The sequence below is a fragment of the Clarias gariepinus genome, chromosome 19 (assembly GCF_024256425.1).
Source record: "Clarias gariepinus isolate MV-2021 ecotype Netherlands chromosome 19, CGAR_prim_01v2, whole genome shotgun sequence".
Taxonomy (NCBI): domain Eukaryota; kingdom Metazoa; phylum Chordata; class Actinopteri; order Siluriformes; family Clariidae; genus Clarias; species Clarias gariepinus.
This window is the reverse complement of record NC_071118.1, coordinates 230,228-253,631: the sequence shown is the minus strand read 5'-3', so window position 1 is coordinate 253,631 and position 23,404 is coordinate 230,228. Positions and strand designations below refer to the sequence as shown.

The following is a 23,404-nucleotide window of genomic DNA, read 5'->3' as shown; positions in this document are numbered from 1 at the left end:
CCTCAGTAGTAAACAAAATAGCTAAATATAAATCAGAATCAGAAAGAAAATGACCATTTTAAATCCCTTACTGAACCAGGAATACAATTATTTACTCCTGTGGTGACCAACACCTGCGTTTCACTAACAGCAACACAAATAACTCATACATTAAAACTGTAAACCACTCTCAGAAACACGACAAAAGCTTGCGACGAGGCGTCAGTAGATAAAACTACATTTCCCAGAATTCCTAAAACACTTCCGGTTTAACGTGTCGTCAGAAAAGTGCCGAAGAACCGGCGCGTGTCCCTTCTGTCTCTCCTATTCATCCCCATAAAATTGTCCTAAACTTAAAAGCGATGACGGTAAGCTTCCTGTTTGATGTTTAGGAGTAATATTAATTTTTTAATTAACTCGGTTTCTGTACGCGTGGGTGTTTTGAGAAGCAGCTGTTAGCAACACGAATCGCGCTGTCTTAATGCTAAGGGTTAGCGTTCAAAAAGCAAACCAGTTCCTGTGTAGTGCACTACGTAGTGCACACAATGTGCGGCGGTCCCCACGCGACGTAGTGCACTATAGTCTGTTACAGGCATGCGTTTGGGGTCGAGCCCGGCTCACTGTTAGCCATGACTCTGTGTGGGTTGTGTGTGTGTGTGTGTGTGTGTGTGTTTTAAACTATATTCTTAGCGCGCTCGGTTTATTACACTTTTATCTGATACACTAATAAATCCTTTAAACACAAAGTGAGTGTTAATCTGAGGCCCCTGTGCGGTAAACACACGGCGTCACTACGAGCAGAAGTTGAGGAACAGATGGATCCATACGATACTAAATGTTACATCACGGTTTTTATACACGATATTTATCCCGATATATTGGTTTAACAATACATTTTACAATTAAAATCTACCTCAGGAAAGTGTCCTGAGATACACATTAGCCGATATTCACTGTACACGGGTCGATCAGCCTCCAGTCATTTCATTTCCAATTCTTGTTAAAGTACACCACAAATATCTGGTGCATTTTTTTATTATTTTAAAAACTTTTTATTGTGACATTATCAGAAGACATTATAGCGGGTATACAACAAGGGACAAAAGTTTTGAGAATGACACAAATATAAATTTTCACCAAGTTCTGCTGCTTCAGTGTTTTTCCACCTTAGTGTCAGATGTTTCTCTGGTTTACTGAAGTATAATTACAAACATTACATACGTGTTAAAGGCTTTTATTTCCAGTAACATTAGGTTTATGTAAGGAGTCAGTGTTTGCAGTGTCGAGGTTCTTTTCCAAGACCTCTGCACTTCACCCTGACATGCTGCCAATCATCTTCTGATCCACACCCTGACTGATGGCGCGGCCCATTCTTACATCATCAATGCTTGGAGACACTTAGTTACGACTTCCACCTCATGGTGAGGAGCTCCATCATGCTGGACATGGAGTTTGTTCATCACCAAACTGTTCTTGGATGGTTGGGAGAAGTCGCTCTCGGAGGATGTTTCATTATTCATCTCTGTGATCTTAGGGAAGATTTGTGTTAAAGCAACATCACACATGAATGATCTGAGGATGTCTGCGTGACACAGGACTGATGGTTTACCAGAGTAACATCTGACAAAAAGATCTAAAAACACTGAACAGCAGACAACATTTGAGTTATTCTCAAAACCTTTTGGCTGCGGCTGTACATAAATACATATATACAATACATGTATTGGTTTTTATAGTTTACGTCTAAACCATATTATGATTAGAAAACACATCCAACATCAAAATATATAAAGACGCGTTTTATCTGAATTTCAATTTGTTCTTGTTAGGAACGAAAAGGAACGGCAAAGCTCGACTTCTTGAGGAAGATCGAGACGGAGATCCAGAAGAAATGGGAAGAGGAAAAGGCGTTCGAGAGCGATGCTCCAGCAGGGAAGGCTGAAACGTGAGTCACACCACAAGCTGGTGTAAAATTTATACTTTAAGGCCAAAAGTTTGTGCACCCCGACCTGACAGCCACACCCATACGTGGTTCTTCCCTAAATCAGTCAGACCATAAAACTGTATAGACTGTCTCTGTGTCCTCCTGCATTACAGTTTCCCTCAGGACTCAGAGATGTGAACCCTTACCCAGCACAAATGCATTTTATTTAACAGGGACATATTGCTATTTTGGTTAGGGGTGCACAAACCTTTGCCTATGTAGGTTATGAGCTAATGTTCTAATTCTCTAATATCCACTGTTTTTTTCTCTTTTGCAGTAAGGAAAAGTACTTTGTGACCTTTCCTTACCCGTACATGAACGGGAAGCTGCATCTCGGTCACACGTTCTGTCTGTCCAAGTGTGAGGTGCGTTCATCTCATCAGATCACGGATCATATCTGATGTTTAAGTGTGTAAGTAGGTGTTTGTCTGAGCACTAACGCACTCCTCTATCTTCATGTTTGCTGCAGTTTGCGATGGGGTATCAGCGCTTAAAAGGACGGCGCTGCCTTTTCCCCTTCGGGCTGCACTGTACCGGGATGCCCATTAAAGTAAGTGATGGGGTTTATATATCACGCCTATTCATAATTGATTCTTGAATCACAATTTTTGGATTTATTTTCAATAACGTCGGCTTTAAAAGTTGTTCCAGCTCGCATACAAAGTGCAGGCTTATATTAATGCGCTTGCTCTAATTAATACCTTATTGTTTCTATCGCAGCAGCTCGTTCACAGGGATGCTCAACATAAAAAGTGTTGTAAAAAGTAAAAAAAATAAAAAAGTAAATAAACTATTTTTGGCTCTCTGTCCCCCCCTAGGCCTGTGCCGATAAGTTGAAACGAGAGATGGAGCTCTACGGAACCCCGCCCCAGTTTCCAGAGGAGGACGAGGAGGAAGCAGAAGAGAAGCCCAAGACTGCGGACGAGATTATCATCAAGGACAAGGCAAAGGGGAAGAAGGTATACGTTCCATTCAACTGTAAACAAGAGAATCTTTACTTATTTTCAAATTCATCATTTAATTTGTCATATGCAAAACCGTATACAGTGTGACGTGCAGTTTAATAAAGTGTCAGGTATGTTAAATCAAATCCACACTAAAATAACATGACGCTGAATTACACTATGGAACAAATAACCAAAAAATGCAGTAAACCCAGATTTGCAGCAAAAAAAAAAAAAAAAAATTGTTTGCAAATATAAAATAAGAACAAGCGAGATTACTAATATAGAGAAAGTATACACCAATAAAATAAGCATCTACACGGGAAAATTACAGGTGACATTATGTTGTGATAAGGAGATTATAACGTGTACACAATATTTTTTATGTAACAGATGCCCAGATATTGATCTCAATTTGTAAAATTATAATAACTTTTTTAAATATAGAAAGCTTATAGCTTATATTTTTCAGAAAATGATTATAATAAATGTATGCTCGCTGTAGTACCTGAATGTTTAAGTGATGATTAAAGTATTTGATTAAAACACTTTATAAAATGACAAATCCTCGCCAAAATAAATGCATTAAAAATATATTGAATTCAGTTTTATTTGTATAGCGCTTTTAACAGTTGTTTAACAGTTGTTGCAAAACAGTTTTACACAATCAAAATATCAATTAAATATATGTACAGTATATATATTTTTTTAATATAATAATTGGATTCTGTTTGAATGCTTCAAGTCATTCACATTCTGACACCAAAATAAAGCTTGTATATGTGTGTATCATTATTATTTTATACACATACACACAAATATAGCAGCGTAGCTCTGTTTACCATGAGAGGAAATCCTTGTAATATGAAATGATTAATTAATACAGTGATGTGCATTCTCTCTTCAGAGTAAAGCAGCTGCCAAGGCCGGATCCTCTAAGTTCCAGTGGGACATCATGAAGTCTCTGGGCCTGAAGGACGAGGAGATCATAAAGTTCTCCAACGCTGAGCACTGGCTCGAGTATTTTCCTCCACTGGCAGTGGAAGATCTAAAAAGCATGGGGATAAAGGTAGGCAATGGAGCGAATGCTCATATATACTGTACACTTACAGTCCTGTGCAAAGGTCTCGGCACCCTTCGCTTTTTTATATTAAATAAAATGAAATGATGTATATTACATTAAAGAAACAGGAGCAAATGTTTTACTGCGACAGGCTGCAAAGTGCCTTAAGATACAATTTTAAAACTGGTTGTTTATGTAACAACCTTTTAGCAGCGACCTCATTTCCCCTCTCGTCTGTTCTGACCATTCATCATCAGCGGTTACTGATCATCTCCTGATCGTCTGTCATCATCTGCACCTGTTTCTCTCTGGCTCAGGACTTAAGTTAGATGTTTTTTTTATGCTTAAATGATTCATAGGTCACTGTGTGGCTTAACAAATAAAAAACATTCTCCTGAAACAGCTCAGATGAGAGACGAAAAAATACAGGAAAGCCTGGTGTTTTGGGGGTCAACAAATGATGTATTAAGGGGGTGTCGAGACTTTTGTACAGTACTATACAGTACATACAAATTATATATGTTTAATGTTCAGGTGCAATGCGTTTATCTTTAACCACACTAAAGTGCACACTGCTGTTGTCTTGTAGGTGGACTGGCGTCGCTCCTTTATCACCACCGACGTCAACCCTTTCTACGATTCCTTCGTGCGCTGGCAGTTCGTCACTCTGAGAGACAGGAAGAAGATCAAATTTGGAAAGAGGTACGTCTATTTAACCTGTTTATCGATTAAGATGAAATAGAAATGAGATTAAGGATGGTCTCTTCTGATTTTACAGGTATACGATTTACTCTCCGAAGGACGGCCAGCCATGCATGGACCACGACAGACAGACCGGAGAAGTGGGTTACTTTACTTAACCACTGGACTAAAGCTTCAAATATTAGATAATTAATATAACCATACGTCTCAGGAAATGATGTTTATGTCGTTCCTGTTTGCTTTTTTTTCACTTTCACTCAGGGAGTCGGACCTCAGGAGTACACTCTTATTAAAATGAAGATGGTCGAACCCTATCCACCCAAACTGAGGTACAGAGGAACACTTGAGTGTGGAACGCTTAACACTTTTAACTGATTCTTTTTTACATTTGGACTGTGTTGTGTAAACATCCTGATTTACACAAACCTTCTGCTGATTGTAGAAAATGTTAAATCCAGGGTTAGGCTATCATCAGTAGGGACTATTGGAGGATCTCAGAAATGATCTGTTTCAGTTTTATTTTTAAGCTGAGCAAATGTTTAGCTGTGTGAAGTGAGCGCATGTGGAAGGATTTTCTGCCAGTAAAGAGCTGATGAATGAGTTTTGGTTTTGCCTGGCGGTTACACGCCTTATTCTGTATACGGGAATATTTTGGATCATTCTTTTAAAGACGGGACATTTTTCTTGAAAAAACATGAATTCTGTTTTTGTATTCCGCCTCAGCGCTCTGAAAGGGAAGAAGGTGTTCCTGGTGGCGGCCACACTGAGGCCAGAGACCATGTTCGGCCAGACGAACTGCTGGGTCAGACCTGATATGAAGTACATCGCGTTTGAGACGATCAGCGGCGACGTGTTTATCAGCACACAGAGAGCAGCCAGAAACATGGCCTACCAGGGCTTCACTAAGGAGAACGGAGTGGTGCCTGTAGTTACGCAGCTCCTCGGCCAGGTCGCTACACACACAATTTTTCTGAAATTTGTTTGTGAAATTAGTTTGGAAGCACAGTGCTAAACCCTCAACTTCAGAAAAACATCCTGAATAGGCGTGGTGGGAGATCACTTAAATGCTTGGTGAAGTTGCATCGAAAAAAAAAAATCTCCAGTATAAACCATAGCTATGTTTATTAGTGAAAATAAGAACGTTTTCACACACACACACACACACACACAGATGAGAACACATAGGATCGGGACTAAACAGCTGTGTGTCCATAAGAAAACCACTTGTTAGTGAGACTCATCAGAAAAAAGGCTTCAGTTTGTTAGGGATCATAAACAGTGGAGCGATGGAAGGTCATGTGACCTGATGAGTCCAGAATGATCCTATTCCAGAGTGATGGGCGTGTCAGGGTAAGAAGGGAAGCTCATGAAGCGATGCTCCCATCATGCAAATGACGTGGTCGATCAGTACATTCAGGACATCACATCACATCCTATCACAACGGCTAATAGTGTGTGTGTGTGTGTGTGTGTGTGTGTTTCATGTAGTCGATGTAAACCCTTGGTGATGATCTCATGCTGTGAAATATTTTAACTAAATATTTGACATTAACTCATGAACCGTTAATAAAGTCATTATACCCCCCCTCCCAGGACGTCCTCGGCTGTGCTCTGAACGCTCCTCTCACTTCCTATAAGATCATCTACGCGCTGCCGATGCTCACCATCAAGGAGGATAAAGGTATTTGCTGTCTCTAAGTCAGTGTTCATTTACACAGTGGGACTCGATCACACGACCTGTTTTTAATTTAGGCGTTATGAAAAACAGGTATGTAAATTTCCCTTCAGTAAAATGACATCATTAGCATAGTTAAGAAAATGTAGGTCAGACAAATACAGCATGCACAGTGCAATCAGTTCAGATCAGTTTAAAAAAAAAAGGTTTTTATAATTTATTTTTATTTAACGTAGTGACCTGAAATGCGTCCTAACCCCATTCGAAGTGCAGCACAAGCGCTGCACAATTTATTCTAACCACTGCTGTTCTGATCTGTACTCTGTAGACTCAGAATGATGTTACACTGCTGATAAAAAACTGGAATTATACACTAAGATTAACGTAGAAAACCACGTCTTTGTGGGTCACAGCGCCTGCTATAGGATGAGAGTGACGTTTCTGACGTGTTGTTGTTTCATGACCGCAGGAACGGGAGTGGTGACCAGCGTGCCGTCGGATGCTCCTGATGACATCGCTGCACTCCGAGACATCAAAAAGAAAGCGGTGATTTACATATTTGTTTGTGGTTTCACTTTTAAGGATTTTTGTTTTTTGGTGGATGGTGTGCATCACATGACCACTTGTTTTTTTGTTTGTTTTTTTCACTACAGGCTCTGAGAGAGAAGTATGGGATTGAAGATCACATGGTGCTTCCTTTTGAGCCGGTAAGCACAGTCACGCAGGCTGAGAGTGTGTGTGAGAATGTGTGCACACACCGGTCTGGGAGCGCTGGACCGAGGTATACACGGGTCTGGTTTTATTAGTGCACAAGAAGGTGATTCGACTCTGAATCGACTCGCTGCACAGTGTGTTTCAGCTACTGAACTGAGCCAAAGCATGAACACAAAATGGTGATAATGGTGATGTGTTCTAGAGGTGAGGACAAACTATATTAAGAATACAGTTGCAAGCAACCATGAGCGGGCCCAAGCACTCTGCCTTATCACCCCCCTGGGCGCACCAGAGAGACAGTGGGCACATGCAATTAAAGGGGTATCCCAATATCATTATTGCCCTTTTTGACATAATTTTTAGAGAGGGGGATTTTATGTTTAAAAAACGTCTAAGATGCTCCAGATGCTGGAAAAAGGACGTCACTTGGTGTGACGTCACTCAAAGTTATTAAACACTTTTTGGTATAAGTTTAAGGCTCGTCACAGCTGACCCGTTTGAGATATCAAAAGGCTTCTTGCAATTTTTCATCCACACTGTGACACATCGTAGATCTGATGTCATGGTGCTTGGGCCCTTAAATGTGACATTTTTTTCTCCAGATCTTTTTCTCTAATTTGGTCGTGTCAAACTCCCACATGTGTTTCTTAACATGTACTTCCTTCAGTACACATGGAGCTGCCAGTCTCATTTTTGTGAAATGTTGCTCGCATACAGATAGGGGGCGATGTAACAAACTCATAGGAAAAAGCTGTCCACCCTCGTGTCTCAGCTCACAGACGCCGATGATTAGCCAGTGCCGCTCTGATTGATGGGGGAGTGACCATATTGTCCTCTGCTTTGGCGTTCCAGGTTCCCATCATCGAGATCCCGGGCTACGGAAACCTGTCGGCTCCTCTAGTGTGTGACGAACTGAAGATTCAGAGCCAGAACGATCGAGAGAAGCTGGCTGAGGCCAAAGAGAGAGTCTACCTCAAAGGCTTTTATGAAGGGGTGAGACTGCAACATTTTGGGATTATTTTTATTTATTTATTTATTTATTTTGGTAAAATCTGGAGAAGTAAAAACAAGTGGTGTTGTGCTGACTGTGTTGTGTCGTGTTGTTGCAGGTGATGCTCGTTGATGGTTTTAAAGGGCAGAAGGTTCAGGATGTGAAGAAGCCGATCCAGAAGATGATGGTGGACAAGGTCTGTTTTTCTCTCCTTAAGTAAACACGAACGCCATGAGAGAGAAAAGCACTGGGTTTTATTTATGTTTTTAATTTAGTGTATTTGGTAAAGATGTGCAAAATATTTGTGTAAGCTTAATGTGAGATCACTGTAGAGTACGGAGCTCATTTGCATTTGGTCACGCCTATAAACTCCATAAAAGATAAAGTGTAGCTAAAGAGTAATTGCAAGTGTGAAATGAGTGATCAGGGTCTCACTTCGATATCAATGAAAATATATATAAAAATAAAATAATAATAATAATAATGAGATGGTGATTGAGTATAAAGTTTTTGATAAGGCAGTGCTGCACAGACCCTTTAATTATTTTTATATTCTGATTAAAAGCTGTTAAAATAGAGCGACTAAATTCACTAGATGGCGCCGTGAGTCCCTGCCTCAGTGCACTAGCATGAGGTTGTTTCTCTGATCGAGACGATGAAGCTCGTCTAGACGTCTCTATGTATAAGGCGGCGTCTGCTCACCGCTCTACACCTCAACACCAACAGATTTACCTTCTCAGAACATCCCGGATTAAACAGAGCCGTAATCCTGCAGGTTAGAGGATCTGAAGTTTGGGTCTTCTTCAAGCTATTGTACATTTACACACAATTATAAAAACCAAACGTTCACATAAAGCACTGACTTGATCTGACACATGTGCCAAAAGATGTACACGACTCAAATTTGCATGTAGTTAGTTATTACTATAAAGATTTTATTTTTCTTGCCAATTTACAGTGAATATTGTTCCAGTGTGACACTTAATATCGACCCGGTGGAGCTTCAGCTGTATGTTCATCTGTGATTTCTTCTGTTTTGTTTTGCATTTAATCAACCCCGCTTTATCACTAGCCCCCTGTATGTTCTTTGAGAAACTTGTGTGATTTAAGAATTCAGTTAAAGAATTAAAGTCGTGAGATTTAATTTTGTGTTCGTTATTAGTAATAAACCCGTTTCTCTTGTTTCTCTGTGCTCAGGGTGAGGCGCTGATTTACATGGAGCCTGAGAAGCAGGTGATGTCTCGCTCGGCTGACGAGTGTGTGGTGGCGCTGTGTGATCAGTGGTGAGTCCTTTTTACGTCCTAATGTTTTATTGAAAAGCCCACAGGGGCTAAAAGTACATCTACAATCAAATCTGTAATGTGGGAAAGACTCGAGTCATGTCTGAGTGATGACATACGATCAAACACCTTGCTGGTGCTAATAAACACTCCTTCTTATACATATACCGGAGGTGATCGATCAATCAATTGATTAATTTCCCTTTTTCAGTCCTCAGTGGACTTTTCCACCACGCTCTTATTATTTCTTAGTCTGGCCTGAGTCTTTGTAACTCATTGTCTCTGCTTTGACCCTCTCTCACACACACACACACACATTAATGTTTTATCTGAGACAGGTATCTGGATTACGGAGACAAGGCGTGGAAGCAGCAGGCCGTCACCGCTCTGGAGTCTCTGGAGACGTGAGTTCCTTCACTGAAATCCATGACCACTTTTAAAAAGTCGTTGTCAGAAAATAAGTCAATAAAATAAAATTAAAAAAAGTTTTAAAAGTGGGGGAAAAAACAGATGTCTCTAAAAATATAGAGCTGGTTGATGATATCCCTGGATCAGTAACGGCTCGATACAATCAATAACGATTGTTCATAAAAGTTAATCAATAATTAGTTAAATAATAATCAACGATTTATTATTGATCACATTTTACTGTAAACTGATACATGATTCTAATCACATCACATCTCTATGATTCATCCATAACTGTTTTGAACAAACACTCACACTGCTCTGTATGTTTTGCAGATTTTGTGATGAAACGAGGAAGAACTTTGAGGCGACGCTGGCTTGGCTACAGGAACACGCCTGCTCCAGAACATACGGTCTAGGTAAACCTGCGTTCTTTCCACATCTGCTTTTGACCTGCAGTGTGAATAATTTGACGTGATCCCGTCAAAGAGTCGCCACAGCGGGTCACACATCCCATCTACACACGACTTTGGCACAGGTTTTACGCCGGGTGCTCTTCCTGACGCAACACTCCTAATTCTTCCAGGCTTAAGACTGGCACTGCATCCAGTGGCCTGAGTTTGGGCAAAGGGTGGCAATAGAACCCACGCCTTCCACATGGCAGACGAGAAACCTACCGCTTAGCCACCAGTTCCCTACAATTCCACTTGAGTAAAAGTACTCACCTTTAAAATACTTAAGTATTAAAAGTAGTGAGCTTGTATTGGCTCACTGTCGCCTAAGGCCATAGTAAAAGTCTCTCTCTCGCTTTCTTTCCAGGTAAAGTCCTGTTTGGTTACATGTGCGACCAAAGCAAATGACGTATAATAACCTGCAGGTGGCCATATTTCTGGTTGTATAATGTAGCACAACTGCATACAGAAATGTAGTGAAGTAGAAAGTACAGATATTTGCTTTAGGATGTAGTGGAGTAAAAGTCATACATTAAGTCTCCACTGAGACAATGTGGTGGAAATTCTGAATATATTATAAAGACTAATATTATAAAGAGTAATTCATACACTGAGTAAGAGCAAAGCGACTAAGGTTTGATTTTAACTTCTACAGAAGGACCAGCAGCATGGAGGACGGTGATGTCTTTCTCTCAGCTGTCCAATTTTATACACAAACATCTCTGCTAAAATAATCAACGCCCCATACATAAATAAATTCCTACATTCAAACTCACGACTCCTTATCTGACCCAGACCAGATGTCCTCGCCTTATCATTTATTCAGTAGCAACTACAATCAGTTTGTTTCTGTTCTATTCTCGGCCTTGTCTTCCTGTGGTTCATTAGACAGATGTAAAGCTGTATATAATATATAATATAGTCTACGTGGCACACTTGCTACACAGATCAGAATTAATACATGATTAAAATGTGCTTTTTCTTTTTTTTTTCATTACAAAAACTATTTACATGAAGTTCAAGTTCAAGTAGAGATGCATGAAAACTGCACCAGCATCAGTTTTGTTACTGCAGCACTAAAACTAATGGAACGTCCTCGCACTCCAATCTTGTATAAAGTACATGAGGAGTGTAAAAACCTCACTTTTTGGGCTAAACTAAAACTCTATCAGTCCTTCTTGTTGTCGCTCATCTTTGTGGATCACCTGCAGGTTTTCCCAGACAGGTGTTGATTTTCCTTTCGTCCCGCCGTCTGTAGGTACCCGTCTGCCGTGGGACGAGCAGTGGCTGATCGAGTCTCTGTCAGACTCCACCATCTACATGGCTTACTACACCGTAGCGCACTTACTGCAGGGAGGAGTCCTGAACGGCCAGGGGCCCTCACCTCTGGGAATCAGGTACCATAGATCCTGTAGCTCTGCTTTTTTTTTAAAAAATGACTTGAAAATGACTAAATTGTAAACAATATGAATGATGAATATATTTGAAAGATGTCTTGTGTGTGTTTTCCAGACCAGAACAGATGACCAGGGAGGTGTGGGACTTCATCTTCTTCAAAATGGCTCCTTTTCCCAAGACGGACATCCCTAAGGAGCACCTGCAGAGGCTGAGGAGAGAGTTCGAGTACTGGTACCCTGTGGATGCCCGTGTCTCTGGAAAAGACCTGGTGCCAAACCATCTGTCCTACTACCTGTACAACCACGTGGCCATGTGGCCCAACGATAGGTGTGTAAGAACAGATAAATTGTACAGCTGTAACTTGAATGGACAAGTATTTTAGGGTTATAGCCGTGTCGTGTGTACAGTATCACTAAGTCTGAACCTGAGCTCTGGTCCATGATGTTCTTAGGAATTTGAGATCATCAGATCTCACGGTCCCACTTTAACTCCATCATAACGCTTTTGAACAACCTCTAGTTTAGCTCAGCAGATGTGAATCTCACGTTGTGCCTCTGAGCTTCCTCTGTCTAAAGGGAGTGTTTTCTTTTGCAGTGGGAAGTGGCCCAGAGCGGTCCGTGCCAACGGTCATCTCCTGTTAAATTCTGAGAAGGTGGGTTTACACCTTCGTTTTTCTATATATGATCACCAGTGAAATCCTCGTGCCTCTTGTCGGAGTATTACGTGTTCTGAGACACTGTAGGGAGCTGCGTGAACGTCCCTGAAACACGACCCAAGACTGTGAAGGAGATTCTGATCAATATTAATATGTACATGACTCTTTATGCTGTGTGGAGAGGTGTGGCACGAGTCAAAGTAGAGGTCTTCTTATGTAACGGCGCCATCTACAGTTATTTATCCACACAGCAACTTACTGATAATTACACAATTTCATTTCCTAATGAACAAAAAGTTGAACATTTTAACACTTTATTGTTTGGATTAAATGCTGTGGGACGTTACATTATAGCAGCAACATTCTCTCTCTCTCTCTCTCTCTCTCTCTCTCTCTCACATTCCCTTTTCTATCTTTATTTACTCTTTACCTCTCTCTCATACTGTCCTGCTTTCTCACCATCTTTACTGCTTTCTTTCTTATTCTCCCTTTCCCTCTTTCTCTCTTGCACACTTGCACTATTTTCTCTTTTTCTTGCTGTCCCTTTTTTTTATCTTTTCCTTTCTTTCCTACTCTTCCTCCCTCTCTCCCTCTTGTTCAGTCTTTCTCTCATTTACCCTGTCTTTGTCTCTTCCTTTCACTTATAAACACACTCCATCACTCGGGCACTCTCATTCTCTCCCTCTCTGTATCTCTCTCTCTCTCGCTCGCTCTCTCTCTCCTTTTTCTCTACATTTTATTTCTTTCTTTCTCTCTCTCTGTCTCAAAAAAAGAAGAGAATTTTCCTGTGTTCAGAATCTGACTCCTTTGATAAACGTAACACCTCCTCACAAAAAAACTTCAGATCATCTAAGGATTGAGTGTTCCCCTTCGTTAAACATGCTTTTGTAATCAGTTTTATCAGTAGTTTTGGGTTGTGTGGAACATCTGCTCTACTCGATCCTGTGAATGAGCTGTTGCTATAGAAACCATAACGTTTTAGGACGAGCACTTTATTATAAACCTGTGAGTTTATGATGCATCTGAGCCAAAGTTAAATACCACTAATAATATTATTATTATTATTATAAATAATAATAATGATAAGTGAGTCAGCTGTGGTGGAATGAATACTTAATTAACTTAATTAACCGAGTGTATATTAAATAACGAATGTGCACGTGCAAATTAGCGTGTTTGCAATAAATTAGATGCAGCTTTATAGTGTGATTGTTTCTTAAATATGTTTAGAAAATATACATAAATAAAACTTTTTCTTTTTCCTTTTTTATTGTCTTTGCTAGATGTCTAAATCCACCGGGAACTTTCTCACCCTGAGTCAGGCCGTGGAGAAGTTCTCTGCAGACGGTAAGTGCTCAGGAACGTCATCCCCGACGGCACTCTTCCTAACGACGGCCTTGGTTTGTCTTCGCTCAACAGAACGACAGACGTTCACGTCAGCAGTTTACTCTGCAGCTCTGAAATCTGCGCCGTGCAAACCGTAATCCGGAAAGACAGAAGGGAAGGGTTTTATTGTAGTTGTGTTTCTGATGTTTGGAGACGCGCTGAACAGAATCCGATCTCCCAAAGGAGCGAGCGTCCAGGCCGGTCCATCTGGAGAGAACTGCAGACGTCTGCTGAGTCCTCATTAGTGTGTGCGTGTGTATGAGTGTGTCTGCGCGCACACACACACGTGCTGTCTGTGTTCTCTGTTATTTATAGAAAGTATGATGCTAACATTGTGAGCCTGCTTTTCTAACTTACATTCTATAGTCTGTAAAATATTCTTATCATTTCCGCTTTACGGTTAGATGAAGTTTATTCTGTCCTGAATGTGTCCGAAAAATAACAAAACAAAAATAATATTTTTTTTCATAAAATTATTATTTAACTGATTAAGAGTAAATTAATTGATGATTTTTAAATAATATCTAACATATTTAACTTTTACACCACAAGAGGGCGCACACACAGTTTAATTTTATAGTTTAGTTTGTTTATTTATTTATCTATTTTTGCTTCGCACCTCTGGGTTCCGCGTTCGATTCTCGTCTCTGTGTGCATGGAGTTAGCATGTTCTCCTCATGCTTGGTGGGTTTCCTCCGGGGTCCTCTGGTTTCCTCCCACAGTCCAAAGACCTGCAGATCAGGCTAATTGGCGTTTCCAAATTGGCTGTAGTGTGTGTGTGGGTGTGTGTCCATGTTCAGGGTGTACCCCAACTCTCTTCTTTTGGGATCGGCTTTAGGCCCCTCGCGAACCTATATACAGGATTAAGCAATGAGTAGCTGAAAATGTATTTATTTATTCATGTTATATTTGTTATATATTTAAACACTTTGAGCTTTTCTATCATAGCTAATTTGTTTGGATTGTGTCACTAATACTATTTAAATACTTAAATTGAGGAAATGAAGTGTTTATCATGAGTAATAAATTGATTATAGATTGCAGGTTTGTTTGCAGTTGATCTATTAATTAATAAATATGACCAAATTTTACAACCCTAATTGCTCTTCACTAAATGTGTCCTCAGGTATGCGCTTGGCTCTCGCTGATGCCGGAGACACGGTGGAAGACGCTAACTTCGTGGAGACCATGGCCGACGCCGGCATTCTCCGTCTCTACACCTGGGTGGAATGGGTCAAAGAGATGATCTCCAACCAGAACAGTCTGAGAACCGGGCCTTCCGATACGTTTAACGACAGAGTCTTCTCCAGGTACCTGATCATCACTGCACCTATCTGTTTACTGCTGTGGTCAGGAGTTCTGAGGGGGCTGTGGTGTGTTTCGGGGGCATTTAATGAAAAATGATCGGTTCTGTATTTACAGTGAAATGAACTCTGGGATTAGTAAAACTGAGCAGCATTACGAGAGGATGATGTACAAGGAGGCGCTGAAGACGGGGTTCTTTGAGTTCCAAGTAAGACACACACACGCACGCACGCGCGCGCGCGCACACTTACATCATTCACTTCAGCGTCTGCAACAATGGGCAACCTTCGATTCTGAAATATTAGTCCCAAATTAGTGCCAAAACATGCAGTTCCTCATATGTCCACTGGGGTCGTCTCCAAAAGTGTCACTTCCCAAAGAGCCCCATGTTCATCAATTATTTATTTTTAAACTACACATTTATACGTATTTAACCTTTAACTGAACGCTAATACACAGATTATTTAAAAGAACTTCCATTACAGTTTAGTCTCTGTATATACACACACACACACACACACACACACACACACACAGTTGACTTACTGTTTAGGTGGACTTACTCCTTAAAATGTATATGACATTTAAACAGTCAAAGACACAATTTATAAAGCATTTAATGATTAAAGCCTTTAATGTCACCAAACATGTATGGAATAGAGAAGCTTAAGACAAAGTCAAAAACGAATAAAATTTGATCAAATCAAATCGAAAACCACAACGGCCAAAGATCAAATCAAGTCGAGTGTCTTTCTCCGATTCCATCTCTGTGGGTCGTGGATATTTTTTATTTAATATCACTTGAAGTTTTAAAGACATCAAGGTGTAGGAAAGCGTTTTAAGAGCACTTGGGTGTAACTTTCTCTCTGATCTCTCCTCCTAGGCAGCTAAGGATAAGTACCGTGAGCTGGCCATCGAGGGAATGCACAGAGATCTGGTGTTCCAGTTCATTGAGAACCAGACCCTGCTGCTGGCTCCTATCTGCCCTCACCTGTGCGAGTACACCTGGTCCCTCCTCGGAAAGGTGCGAACCCCGAAACGGCACGCTTAACGGGGACATGTTCAGCTTTTAATTGTGGAATCTGCAATATTAACCTGTTTATTTAAAAACCCTAGAGTTTAGTGTGTGTGTGTTTATATTTAGTGTTTATGACGTAATCAAACACATCTGAAGTGTTGCTGATATTGAGAAAAATAATAAGACTAAGTGTAATTATATATGCGTTAGTTATTTACTTAAAATCTAGTCGCTCTTTCAGACTTATTTTAAGAGCGAGTGCAGGTTTGAGTCAGGAGAGGATTAAATACTGTACGTGTAGACGTGATGTACAACTCAGCAGAGATGTTATAATGTAGAACTGATTCTCAGACAAAATGGAAACTAAAGACACGTCTAACTCGCAGACATGGATGCATGCTGTAGCTGATGTGTGTCTCTGTCCCCTGGTTTCTGCAGAGTGACTCGGTAATGAAGGCCAGATGGCCAGTGGCCGGTCTGGTGGACGAGGTTCTGATCCGGTCCTCACAGTACCTGATGGAGACAGCCCATGACCTGCGGCTCCGCCTCAAAGCTTACTTGCAGCCTCCCAAGAGCAAGGTGTGTGTGTGTGTGTGTGTGTGTGTTTTTTATTATATTACCCAGATGATCAAATTTTTTTTTTAATGAGAATCAACTTTATAAGGATTAATATTTTTTATGTTATAGATATAATACAGAAAATGTTTGGGGCCGAAGAAGCTCCTTCTGAAGTTTATGCAACATGAAAGTGACCGATCTCGCTTCACTAAACATTTTACGTTTTGGATAAATGATTTTGTATAAGGCCCCAACAATTTTTTCCCCCAAATCACTAACAAAGCTTTTGTTTAAATGCTCCAAATTAGAATGCATTAGAAGCATTAGGTCATAAAACATAACTGAATAAAGTATACTTGTTTTTTTTTTTTTTTTTTTATAAATCTGCCCTATAACTATTGTTAACACACAGCGTTAAAATTCCAGGGCTGCTGCAGCGATTTGCATGACAGATGTTTTTTTGGTAAAAGCAAAAAAATCTGTAGTGTCCGTAACCATTTTAAATTCATGTTGCAATATCTGTGCATGCAATATTGTGAAAGCTATTTGAACAACAATTAAGATCATTGATTTAAATTTTTTTTTAAAAGTTACGGACACTACCTACTGTAAAAGGGCATGAAATTGTATTTAGCAAATGTGTTTCTTTTTATATTTTAAATATAAATGTGTGTGCGTATTTACAAAAAAAACTAAGCATGGATCAGGAGATAAACATTAAGTATTAGAAAAAAATGCTGTTATTTAATTCTGTCTGAAAATTCACTTCTTCACTTAGATCCCCCCCCCCCTCGCCTTTTCATACACGTGTTGTGTAATAAAGTGCTACTGATCTCTTCCTCATAGAAAGGAGACAACAAACCCCCAGCCAAGCCGACTCACTGCACGGTGTACGTGGCAAAGAGCTACCCGCCCTGGCAGCACAGCGCCCTCTCTTTACTGGCCAAGCACTACAAGGTAAAGTGTGTGTGTGTGTGTGTGAAGGAGCTCGTGGTCAGGCTTAAAATCCTGAGATGTGTGATGTCATACCGTTTTTAATCTCACTACATGAACAACTTGCTTCTTTTTCGGTTTTCAGAACAACAGTGGAGCTCTCCCCGATAATAAGGTGATCGCGGTGGAGCTGGGCGCGGTGCCCGAGCTGAAGAAGTACATGAAGCGCGTCATGCCGTTTGTAGCCATGATCAAGGTACTGACTCGCAAACGACCTGATACTCCTCTGGAGAGGGGAGGGGAGGGGGGGCAGTTGTTCCCCCATATATATGAAGACTCCAGCCCAGTTTGGAATGTTTAACACTCGAGACTAATGAAGATAAATGAAGATGTTTAAAATGTAGATTATGAAATTTTACACACAATTATAAAATTGTAAGTTAAACGAAAAACTGGCCATTAGAGGGCCTTGGTTCACACTCTGATAAAAGGACTCGCGTACACTTTATTAAACTGCACCACATCGCTGTTCGATTCTGGATTGTAATTTGCAGAAAATTAATCGAATCCTTATGACCATATTAATGCACTGGTTCTGATCCGTTATCATTTCTCTGTTTTATCACACCACCCGGGTTGCTGATTACTTTTCTCTCACAGCACACCACAAAGTGTTTTACTTCTTACATGCATATTTATGGAATTCTTTGCATCTTGACTTTTTGTTTGTTTGGGTTAATTAATATCATAAGATTAGATCATTTATTCATAGCGTAATTAAGGAAGAGAAACTGTCTGATTAGTAGATTAGCATGTACGTGTACTGTAGTTTGTTTACACTGTGTTTATTTAGTACTGTTTCAACAGAGCACAGAGACAACTCTGTTGAAGGTGTGTGCGTGTGTGTGTGTGTGTGTGTCAGGACAACCTGGAGAAGAAGGGGCCGAGGGTGCTGGAGTTGGAGCTGGAGTTTGATGAGCAAGCAGTCCTGCTGGAGAACATTGTTTATCTCACCAACTCTCTGGAGGTAGGAAGCCGAACAGCTGCAGGTTAAATGTGATGAGTCTGTACTAACCAACTGGCTAATGAAGGAGAAAAAAACATTTCGGCTACAGAAAGTCTCTGAAACTGTTTGTGATGAGAGCGTGCTAAATTAAAATCCCCAACTGTTCTTGGTCGCTCGACTCTGACATCGCATATCCTTCTAAATGTTAAGTGTGTAGCTTTATGCTGTATGTTTTTATGTTTGTAACGGTTGGTGTGTCATAAGCAGTGGCAGCTGGTGCAAATTTATTTTGGGGGGTGCAAACAAAAAAATAATTAAGCAAAAAAAAAATATATTTTTTTTTTAACCGCCTGTAAAAAGCCATAGGAAGTGCTGGGAAAGCACAGAGTGTAAGCTCGGCCGCGATCACGTGACTGCTGCTTGATAAGAAGATCGGGTCGATCTGGTCCAAGCTTTTTAACTTTTTTTTCTTTCTTCGTCCGATCGCCTTGTGAAGGGGTATTTTAGCAAATAAGTTACAGAATTTCCTCTCATATTTACTGTAGCTGCTTTTACGTCAATCACTATTCAGTCCATTGACTAACAGTCTGCTGAGCATTAATCAGACTCGTTGAGAATGGTCCAATCACATGAGCCCAAATATTTAAAAACAATATTGATTCGCTAAGAACAAAAACTGGGAGGGTTCTGGGCGCACAGTGCCTCGCCCCAAGGATGATTTGAAAAAAATACAATTAGAGCTTTTTAAATCACAAGCTTTTCAAAAGTTCACGTGCCCACATAAACACTCATTTGTCTATAAGCCACGAGATGTTACAGTGCAATTAAGATCACACTGACTTCACTATGAAGCGTAATGATCTCATGCTGAAGTGTCACAAAGTCTCTACGAATGTTCACGCCTTTCCTGTGGAGCATCTTCAACACCTCGTGATCTGTTTTGATTTATTAACACCCAGTATGAGTGCAGATCAATCCCTGCTATCTGTTATCACCCAGATGAGGATGGGTTCCCTGTTGAGTCTGGTTCCTCTCAAGGTTATTACCATCTCAGGGAGTTTTTCCCTCAGCACTGTCGCCCTCGGGCCGTTCATCAAAGACGATCTGATCATTCTGATTCTCACACACTCACATTTCACATTTATGTTGCTTTGCGACAATAACAAATGTTTTAAAGTTCCAAAAATAAGCACTCGAATCTCTTCATTCTCCGTATTTAAGTGCCCTAGAAGAAATAAAGTCTTCTTCCTCCCTCTGTAGTGCACTACATATTAAATTGGAAAGCAGACTTGTTACCTTATAACTCCTAAGGTTGAGACTGCTTTTTTTACCACATGATGTTGTGTGATGTGACTGTGGCTAGTTATAACTCATTTTTGACTACTTGAGAGCTGAAATCATGACTTTTCGGGAAAGTTTGTAAATAAGGAGAAGCAAATTGTAGGAATTCAGCATAATTTTGGATGTAATTCACCCAATTATACACAGAATAAATTGCATTTTGTCCTCATTTCCCTCACTCGTACCAGATCTTTTTATGATAAATCATGCATGTTGTAAGATCATCATGAGGTCAGGAGTGTGTTTAAGTCATTAGGTTTAAGTAAACTCTGTTTTTCTCTCTGTAGCTGGACCGGATCGACGTCCTGTTCGCCTCCGAAGGGGACGATAAAGTAAAGGAGGACTGCTGTCCAGGGAAACCCTACAGTGTGTTCAGATCAGAGGTACGGCAGATCGTTTTATCTCCGCGTGTGTGACATCACTTTTTGAGAAGTGAATAATGAGAATGTAGTGATTTTTAAATGAACTAATAGTTTAGTACAAGTATGTTTTTTTTTAAAAAAATAAGAAAAAACAGTTATATTTCATCATTTTTTGGAAATTAGCATCAAGTTATTCTGAATGTAGCAGAGATCTAATAAGTGTCACAAGCTATTATATGTGGCGTCCAAGCACTCTTTGCAAACAGCGCCCCCGGTGGCCAGCTCATGCCATATTTTGAAAAGCATTAAAACAACGTTAAAGGTAGATTCTGTACAGTTGGTTAATGATGGCGATCTGAAATCACTAATCGGAAGATGAGTGGCTCGACAGCAACCATATATATAGGCTCCACCCTCTTACAATTGATTGACATTTTGCAGCTGCGCTGTTTAACATGGCCAAAAAATTCTAGGCGGAGTCTGCTAATGTAGGTTTCACATATCGTGCAAATTCGCAAAAACTAAAACTTTTAAAATGATGGAAATTAGAGTGTAGGCTCTTAGTAAATGGAGCCATAAAGTAAATTCCTGCACTATAGCGCCACCATTAAGCTACGGTTCATTTGTTTGGGTAGCAGCTACTACGTTTTGTTTAAGTTTGGTTTAAATCTTACAGTCTGCTACTGCTACATGCTTGGACTCATAATAATAATAATAATAATAGGTTGACATATATTGTCTTTTGAATAACGATTTCACTGTGATTAAAGATTTTCTACTTTAACGCTGCTTTAATGACAATCATTGTGTTAATTATTTATCCCGTTATCTCACTGTTCCCTCCCTGAAGCCTGCAGTATCAGTGTGTCTGCTGAACCCTCAGCCATGCAACGCACTTTTCTCCTCTCGGATCGACATTCGGCAGGGAGACACTAAGGACAGCGTCACTCGCCGACTCTACAGGACCACCAGGGGCATCAAAGGTACTTAAGAGACCCCCAGATTCGGTGTAATTACAGAATGAAAATAGTTAAGCGTTTATACACAGTTTAAATAATTATAATATTGTGGTTAAAAATAAATAAATAAATGAAATGAGTAATCAGATGTGTTTAAATCTTACTGAATTTCTGGGTGGTTTTAATTTCTTAAATAATATTAATTTAACCCTGACTAAACACCTCGTAGAAAATGTCATTTATTTAACTTGTTCAGGTGAGATGTGTTCAGGTAAGTGACTGGGCAGGAAACATGATGATGTTTTTTGTACGGGTCAGGGCTTGAACAAGCCACTGAGATCTTCCCCCTAATGTGACCTCATATAAGAAGAGCCCCTCCCCCAACTTGTTTCACAGCCCTGCTGTTTTTGGGGGGAGTGGCTTATGAGTAGCTCATTTACATAGACACTGAAAAAGTGCGTTTGGAGGAGGAGTAAAACGGGAAGGGTAAGGGGTTAAAAGATTGCGTCATCTGAGGAGTATTTCAGCTGTGGTATTCTTTTTATCATATTGGTACGGTATGATTAATCTGGGAAATATGCAGAAATAAATAATGATGATAAAGGATACGTGATTTAAAAATCATTTTGGGGAAACGGACTTCCTGTCCAGAACGCTGGTTTGTGTTTTGTGTTAAATGCGCCTGCATTGGATAGCGTAAGATACACAGATACCAGTTCTCCCAGTACACTCTCTGAATCCAGTCGCCCTGACCAGGATATAAAGCTCTCACTCGAGATAAATGAGTCGAGGAGGAACCGTAACAGTTTTGCAAACGCTGTTGAAAATGAGTTTGTTGAGACGCTACACAGTGTCTTAATGAATGAAATGAAGAGGCAGTGAAGTTTTCTGTGAATTGTGTGTGTGTGTGTGTGTGTGTGTGTGCGATAATGATGTGATGAAAATAGTGACACACACTCTACCTTGAGCAGATGGTTGAGTAGATTCCTGTCGAGTGCGAAATAAAAATGAGCTTTCTCACAAATGAAACAGATATTTAGTGTGTGTTTGTTTCTAAACCTCTTCACCATTCTCTCTCTCTCTCTCTCTCTCTCTCTCTCTCTCTCAGATCTAACCAAAGTGAAGCTGATGCGTTTTGAAGACCCTCTCCTCGGCCCTCGCAGAGTTCCCGTGCTGGGGAAAGAGGCGCAGGGTAAACTGGCCATTTCTGACACGAGTGTGTTCCACATCAACCTGGAGGAGAAGAAGGTGCGTCTGAGCGACAACGGCCTGACAGTGGACATCGGAGACACCCTGGTCTACTTGATCGAGTAATATTTGCAGCGTTCTGCGAGGGGTTAAAGACACCGGCGCGGGTTTCTACAGATTCTACAACGTCTGGTCGAGCTAGTGGAGTACTAATGGAGTAAAAGGCTAATGCTAACTCAGGCTAACTACACTGCAAATAGAACGTCTTTGGGGAAAAGTGAAAATATCTTGAATATAGTCCTGCATTCTTATTATAATGTTACAATAAAAATTTAATGTATATTTACTGACTTCAAGTTTGAAATGTCTCTTATCCTGTTGATGGGCCGTTCCCATCGAGGGAGAGGATTAACACCGGATGTCCTTCCTGACGCAGCTCTCCATTTTATCGGGGTTTGGGAGCGGCACCGCATCGAGCAGCTGGGGTTCGAACCCAGGCCTTCAACATGGCAGGCGAAAAAAAACTACCACGGAGCCACCAATGCCCGCTTTAATCATGTTTCTCATCTTGTTGCTGGATAATTTTGTTTTCTTTCTATAAAAACGAGAAAATAAGAAAAATGTTTAGAACTTTGGCTTCAATGATTTAGGACTTTTTAGTTGAATTTGACCGTATTAAAGATATTTCCTCTCACCAAGGCGACCGGAGAGCGATCATAGGGAGGCGCCGCACTGTTTAAGGCTGCAGACATTCATTCTTCAGGGTATTAAATAAATTAACCCTGTTTTAATAAAAAAAAAAAGTATATTAATTATCAAGACCTTTTTGACGTCTTCATCGACGCATCAGTTGAATGTTTGTTCTTTGCAGCTCTTCAGTTCTGTACCTTTACCTCGAGTCTGTCTGTAAATCCAGTTGATCAAAAGCATTTCCACTTTCTACTGTTACATACGCCAGAGTCCCCCATCTCCCCGCCCCCCTCCCCCCGCGCCCTCCCTCTCTGTTTATAAAATTCTGTGAATGCAAAATGAATTAAATAAACTCCTTGTTAATAAATCTTTGACTTTTGTGTTCATGGCTTCACCACTGTGTCCTGATGATG

General features: G+C 40.4%; 1 protein-coding gene across 1 annotated transcript; it reads left to right on the top strand.

Moving 5' to 3' along the window:
• The first annotated feature begins 236 nt into the window (after nt 1-236).
• On the top strand, nt 237-23,285 carry lars1b (leucyl-tRNA synthetase 1b). The gene is made up of 32 exons (XM_053478635.1): nt 237-347; nt 1,809-1,924; nt 2,241-2,328; nt 2,433-2,513; nt 2,782-2,922; nt 3,815-3,976; nt 4,560-4,672; nt 4,749-4,812; nt 4,934-5,001; nt 5,396-5,621; nt 6,266-6,353; nt 6,817-6,893; nt 7,001-7,054; nt 7,914-8,054; nt 8,171-8,248; nt 9,250-9,335; nt 9,671-9,736; nt 10,077-10,159; nt 11,451-11,589; nt 11,705-11,917; nt 12,185-12,242; nt 13,529-13,592; nt 14,758-14,941; nt 15,054-15,144; nt 15,820-15,960; nt 16,393-16,533; nt 17,359-17,469; nt 17,591-17,701; nt 18,368-18,472; nt 20,080-20,175; nt 21,005-21,137; nt 22,222-23,285. The coding sequence occupies exons 1-32, from the start codon at nt 342-344 to the stop codon at nt 22,425-22,427; spliced, it is 3,531 nt and encodes a 1,176-aa protein (XP_053334610.1). The 5' UTR covers nt 237-341; the 3' UTR covers nt 22,428-23,285.
• Nucleotides 23,286-23,404: the final 119 nt, after the last annotated feature.